The sequence below is a fragment of the Vigna radiata genome, chromosome 1 (genome assembly GCF_000741045.1).
Source record: "Vigna radiata var. radiata cultivar VC1973A chromosome 1, Vradiata_ver6, whole genome shotgun sequence".
NCBI lineage: Eukaryota > Viridiplantae > Streptophyta > Magnoliopsida > Fabales > Fabaceae > Vigna > Vigna radiata.
The window spans coordinates 2,668,642-2,674,114 of NC_028351.1; the positions used below are offsets into that span (position 1 = coordinate 2,668,642).

The 5,473-nt window shown below is 53.6% G+C and overlaps 1 protein-coding gene across 1 annotated transcript; it reads left to right on the top strand.

Annotated features, from left to right (window-relative positions):
* LOC106755592 lies at positions 1 to 1,635 on the top strand. The gene is made up of 2 exons (XM_014637777.1): positions 1 to 378; positions 484 to 1,635. Exons 1-2 carry the CDS (start codon positions 1 to 3, stop codon positions 1,633 to 1,635), a joined length of 1,530 nt encoding a protein of 509 aa, XP_014493263.1.
* The last annotated feature ends 3,838 nt before the right edge of the window (positions 1,636 to 5,473 follow it).

The window sequence follows — 5,473 nt, forward strand, 5'->3', positions numbered from 1 at the left end:
ATGAAAAAGGGGGACGAAGCAGGGGTCTGGGACGCCGATTGCGAACTGACGTTCGCTGCTGTAAAGAATTTGTTGACCAACCATCCTGTAATGAACCGACCCCTCCCAAATACTGAACTGCAAATCTACCTGGGGGTCTCTTATGAAGTTATCAGCGCAGCCCTGGTTCAGGACGCCAGTGAACCCCGCCTGATATACTTCGTTAGTAGAGTGCTTCAACCCGCCGAAACCCGGTATCAGCTGGTCGAGAAGGTTGCCCTAGCTCTTCTCCACGCTTCGAGGAGGCTCCACCCATACTTCCAGAGCCATCAGGTGGTTGTGAAAATCGACCACCCCGTATCCAAGATCTTGAGGAAGCCCGATATAGCTGGGAGGATGGTAAGTTGGGCGGTGGAGTTGTTGGAATTCGGCTTACGCTTTGAGCCGCGAGGATCTATCATCAAAGGATAACACCTGGCTGATTTTGCGCTAGAGTTGCCTCAGGCCCAATCTCCCGAAGGTTGGAGCCTTTACGTAGATGGGGCAGCCGGGCGGGCAAGTGCCGGAGCCGGGGTGGTATTAGAAGGACCAGGTGGATTCCTCATCGAGCAGTCACTTGTGTTCAAGTTTAAAGCTTTCAATAACCAGGCCAAGTACGAGGCCTTAATCGCCGGACTCGCCCTGGCCTTAGATATGGGAGCCCAGTCCCTCACGTGTAGAACCGATTCCCAACTGGTTGTCGGACAGATGATGGGAGAGTTTCAAGTTAAAGATGACCAACTGTTGAGGTATTTCCACAAAGCTAGCACAATAGCCAAGAATTTCCAGCCCTTCATTATAAAGCATATACCGCGAGAGGAGAACGCCCGGGCGGACATGTTGTCGAAGCTTAGCGCCGGCAAGGAGAAAGGGCAACTGACTACGGTCATCCGACAGGTTTTGACGGAGCCGTCCGTGGAATGCATGGCGTTGGGGGCACCTGTCGGCGATGATTGGCGTGCTGAAATTATGAAGATGATGGTGGACCAAGACCAGGGGGTCAGCTTGAAGCCGGTAGAAGCCAGAAGGCTGGCCCGGTACGTCACCATAGGCGGAGACCTTTACCGGAGGGGGTTCTCTGTCCCCTTGCTGAAATGCGTGAGTCCGGACCAGGCGGCGTATGTCTTGAACGAACTCCACAATGGAATCTGCGGGTTGCACACTAGAGCAAGGACGTTACGGGCGAGGGCCCTCAGAGCCGGATACTATTGGCCGACAATGGAAAACGACGCCAAAGCGTTCACGGCAAAGTGCGAACGATGCCAAGCCCACGCAAACATACCGCACGCCTCCCCAGTTGAACTGCGAACTATCGTCTCGCCTTGGCCGTTCGCCAAGTGGGGCATGGATATTGTCGGCCCCTTTCCCCCTGGCCGAGCACAGAAGAAGTTTATACTCGTCGCAGTAGACTACTTCACGAAGTGGGTGAAGGCAGAGCCCTTAGCCACAATTTCCGCCCGGCAGGTGCAGAGTTTTTTCTGGAAGATAATATGCCGGTTTGGACTCCCACAGACGATCGTAACCGACAATGGCCGTCAGTTCATCGACAAGAAACTGCAAACGTTTTTTCAAGGGTTGGGGATCAAACACATCACCAGTTCGGTCGAACACCCCTAGACGAACGGCCAGGCGGAAGCAGCCAACAAGGCAATTGTGGCCGAGCTTAAGAGGAGATTGGGCGAGAGAAAGGGAGCCTGGGTAGACGAACTGCCGGAGGTCCTAGGGCGTACCGTTGTTCCCCGCACGGGACTACCGGAGAATCCTCGTTCAACCTAACATACGGGACTGACGCCATGCTGCCGGTGGAACTGGAGGAACCGTCGCTACGGAGACAGATCGAGGACTTGCAACTCAACGAGGAGGAATTGAGGGTAGAGTTGGATTCCGTGGAGGAACGTAGGGATCGCGCCGTGTTACATGCAGAGGCCTGCCGGCGTTTAGTGGAGCGACGGTATAACACTAAGGTACGACCGAGGAGTTTTCAGGAGGGAGATCTAGTGTGGAGAAAAACCGGGGATGCAAGAAAGGAGCAGGCGCATGGAAAACTTGCGGCGAAATGGGACGGCCCATTCCGGGTGCTAGAAAATCTACAAAACGGAGCTTACCGCCTCTCTGCCCCAGGCGGACGACCATTGCGGAACACTTGGAACGCCTCCCATTTGAAATTTTATTTCAGTTAAACTTGCGTTGTAAATATTTCTTAAAAGTTAGATAATGAAACCCAAGTGTTTACCTCTTATAGTTGCAGAGTGACCAAGTGGTGAACGACGTCTTTTTCCCGAAAAAGACACTGCCACTCCCGACCGGGTGGTGAACGGCGAGTTCCATTGGAACCACTGCCACCCGACCACGTCACCGGGTGGTGAACGGCGAGTTCCTTTGGAACCACTGCCACCCGATCATTCCACCGGGCGGTGCACGGCGAGTTCCAACGGAACCACTGCCGCCCGGGAAACGCGCTAGGATGGCAAACGGCGTATCCCACAAAAGGACCGCCAACGGCGAGCCCTAGAAAAAGAATCACCGCCGTCCGGGCAAATGTATCACTTTGAAATAAACAAAAGATTACGCAACAAAACGACGTGAAAACCAAATAATTTCATTATCAAGAGAGGGCTGTACAACGTATACTTAGTAATTTTTGAAATCAAAAAGCGATTGGCATAAAACCGGTCGGCTTCCACCAAACGCGTAACAACCCCCAACCCAAAAAAGAAAAAACAACACGCCGATCCACGACCGTCACATTAATTGAATCAACTACCATCAGCTGGCGGAGCCTCATCCTCTTCTCCGGGGATCTCCGAGAGAGGCACCAGCTTCCCCTTGTGGACGTCCATCCCCAGGTCAAAATCCGCAGAGCTCGGGTTAAAGTTGAAAAAGTAGGCGGCTTGGCGGATGGCCTTGAAAAAACCCTCCTCATGCTCTAGTTGAATGTCCAGAGTTAAGTGCGCGATAGTATCCGCCGCTCGTTGTAGCTCTCCCTGCAAACGAATGTTTTCGGCATGCAGCTCAACCAATTCTTCATCCCGGAGCGAGACCTTCTTGTTCGCCTCGGCCAAGGCAGTTCGTTTGCGGCTATTGTCTTCCTGTTCCGCCTCGTACTTCAACCCCAAAGCATTAAGCTTCTGGATGAGGGTTTTCACTTCGGCGCAAGCATCCGCCAGTTTCTTCTGCAAACCCGTCCGCTCTGATTCACAGTTGGCGTGTTCAAGGGTGAGCGCCTCCAAGCCAGCCTTCGCCTCAGCCGCCGCTTTCTTCTCGGATATCAGCTCCCTCTGAATGGCATCCAACCCCCGGCGGTCAGCAAACCTCTCTGCATACCACATCAGCATAGCCCCCAGCTACTATGCTCTAGGGCGGCCTTAAGGAGTTGTTGTTCCGAGAGCTGCTCCACGATTTCTCGTTGCGCCGAGCTAATGCGAAAATCCAGCCGGTCGCTAACGCCGAAAGCCGGATCCATAAGACCGCCCGATAGGGGTTGAGGAGTGCGGTCCCGTCTGCTTCTCTTAGAGGAAGATTTTTCCCCTTCCTTAGACCTCTTTTTCTTCTTACGAGAGGCTTCCCCAGGCGGAGGGTTGGAGGTGCCGGCCGTGGTCTTCCCGGTGTCGGCCACGGTCACTTGGGGGGCCGACCCGATGGGCGGATTGGTAGGCGCAACTTCAGCGACTCTGGCTGCGGCGGCCAGCGGAATACCCACGGGGGCGGGGTCAACACTGGTCCCTCGGTGGACGACCTTGAAGGTGGGTTTCAGAGGAGTGACCCTCACATCGCTACCAGCGGTCAAGCGAGGATCTTTCTTCTGAGCGGGAGGAACATACTTCGTCTTTCGGGGGCCGGAAAATAACATAGCACCTGCAACACACGAAAGTAAAATCAGCCAGAACCAAACGTTCAAGTAACGGTGCAAAACGATAAAATCGTACCAAACGCCACGTTAATAAAATCCTCGTGGCACAGGCATTCGACCAGCTTGCGGGCGGGGAGGCGACAGGGAAGATCGTTAATAAGCTTTACGGCTTCGCGCTCGGATGGAGTCAGATCGCAAGCCGGCACCGACGTCATACGGGCCGGCTCCTCAGTCCAGTAAAAGGGAAATAGGGGCTCACCGGACGGATCCACAAATTCCTTCCGACCGCTATCCCTTATTACTATTTTGAAAAACTTATGTTTAAAATCTTTAAAAGAATCTGCGTAGTTCTGAAACAAACCCTGTTGGATGGACCTCAACGACACCCAACCCCGCGTCGTAACCGGCCGGACGTGGAAGTAGTGGAAGAAAACGGATGTCGAAAGTGCCTAAAGCCGAACACACTACCATGAAAGCCTGGATACAGGCCCAACCGTTCGGGTGTAATTGGGCAGGGGCGACATTCATCCTCTTCAGGACGACGGCCTGGAACCGGGTAAACGGGATCCGTACCATCATGCGACGAAACAGATATGTATACATAAAAAAGAAATCTTCAGAATTTGTCCCTTTCCCGTGACAGACTCGCTCATTGGGATAACACACGCCCAATCGGAAAAGCTGGGCGTCCGCCTCATCACGAGCTACGAAAGACTGGTTTGCCCACTCCAAGAGGACTCCCCGGTTCTGAAACTCGGATTCATAGGTTCCCACGTCGTGCAGGGCCCAATCGTACCCCCTTATTACTGGCCACCCTCCGGCCGGTGTGGGACGAATGGGTTCAAGCTCCATGCCGCCCTCCAAGAGATAGAGGGTCGTCCCGTGTATGATTCGGTTTGCCGGTTGCCCAGCGTCTAAATGCTCCACCCTCGAGGATGACCCCGAGTTGCGTGAACTTCCGCTTCCGCTTGACGAATCCCCGCCATCCCCACCCGCGGAACCAGAAGACGATATGGTAACTGCCATTTATTTACCTGATTGAAAAGAAATGTCGAACGGCTGCTGTGGAAAGAGTGAGTAAAAGGTAAGTCTGACGCAATCAAATGACTCCTATTTATAGCCGAATTTTTCGTAACTGTCGACCACATCGCACCGTTCATTTGAAGCATCATCAAGGGCCCAGATTGCGAGACTGTTCCGCTCTCCCACAACGCCGCCACTGCCATTCCAACACGTGGCACCCCATTTTCAAAATTCCCGCCTAAATTGTCCCGGTCCCGATTTTCAAAAAACCTCGCCAGTCCATGGAACGAGCTGACACGCCCCCGGCATAGGCGGATACCGTTCATAAACCCTACGACTTTATGTCTAGGGCTTGGGGGGCCTGATGTACTAGGGACCACCGCCCGGTCGCAGTTACCACCGGACGGGCGATGCATCAAAGGCCCAGACGTGAGAACAACAAGGGCGAGGGCCGAGTGGGCATCGCCATCCGGTGAAGGAAAGTCGACAGTGGCAAAAGAACAACCGAAACAGATCCAACAGTTAATACCACAGCTCAGCTTTCATATCATTCCACTTTCCGCCATTACTGACAACTAAGAA

Bases quoted from the DNA above. Each gene is read 5' to 3' on its own strand.
- LOC106755592 (XM_014637777.1), top strand. From the start codon at position 1: ATGAAAAAGGGGGACGAAGCAGGGGTCTGGGACGCCGATTGCGAACTG. The intron at 379-483 runs GTAAGTTGGGCG...GAGTTGCCTCAG, and splicing joins CCGATATAGCTGGGAGGATG to GCCCAATCTCCCGAAGGTTG.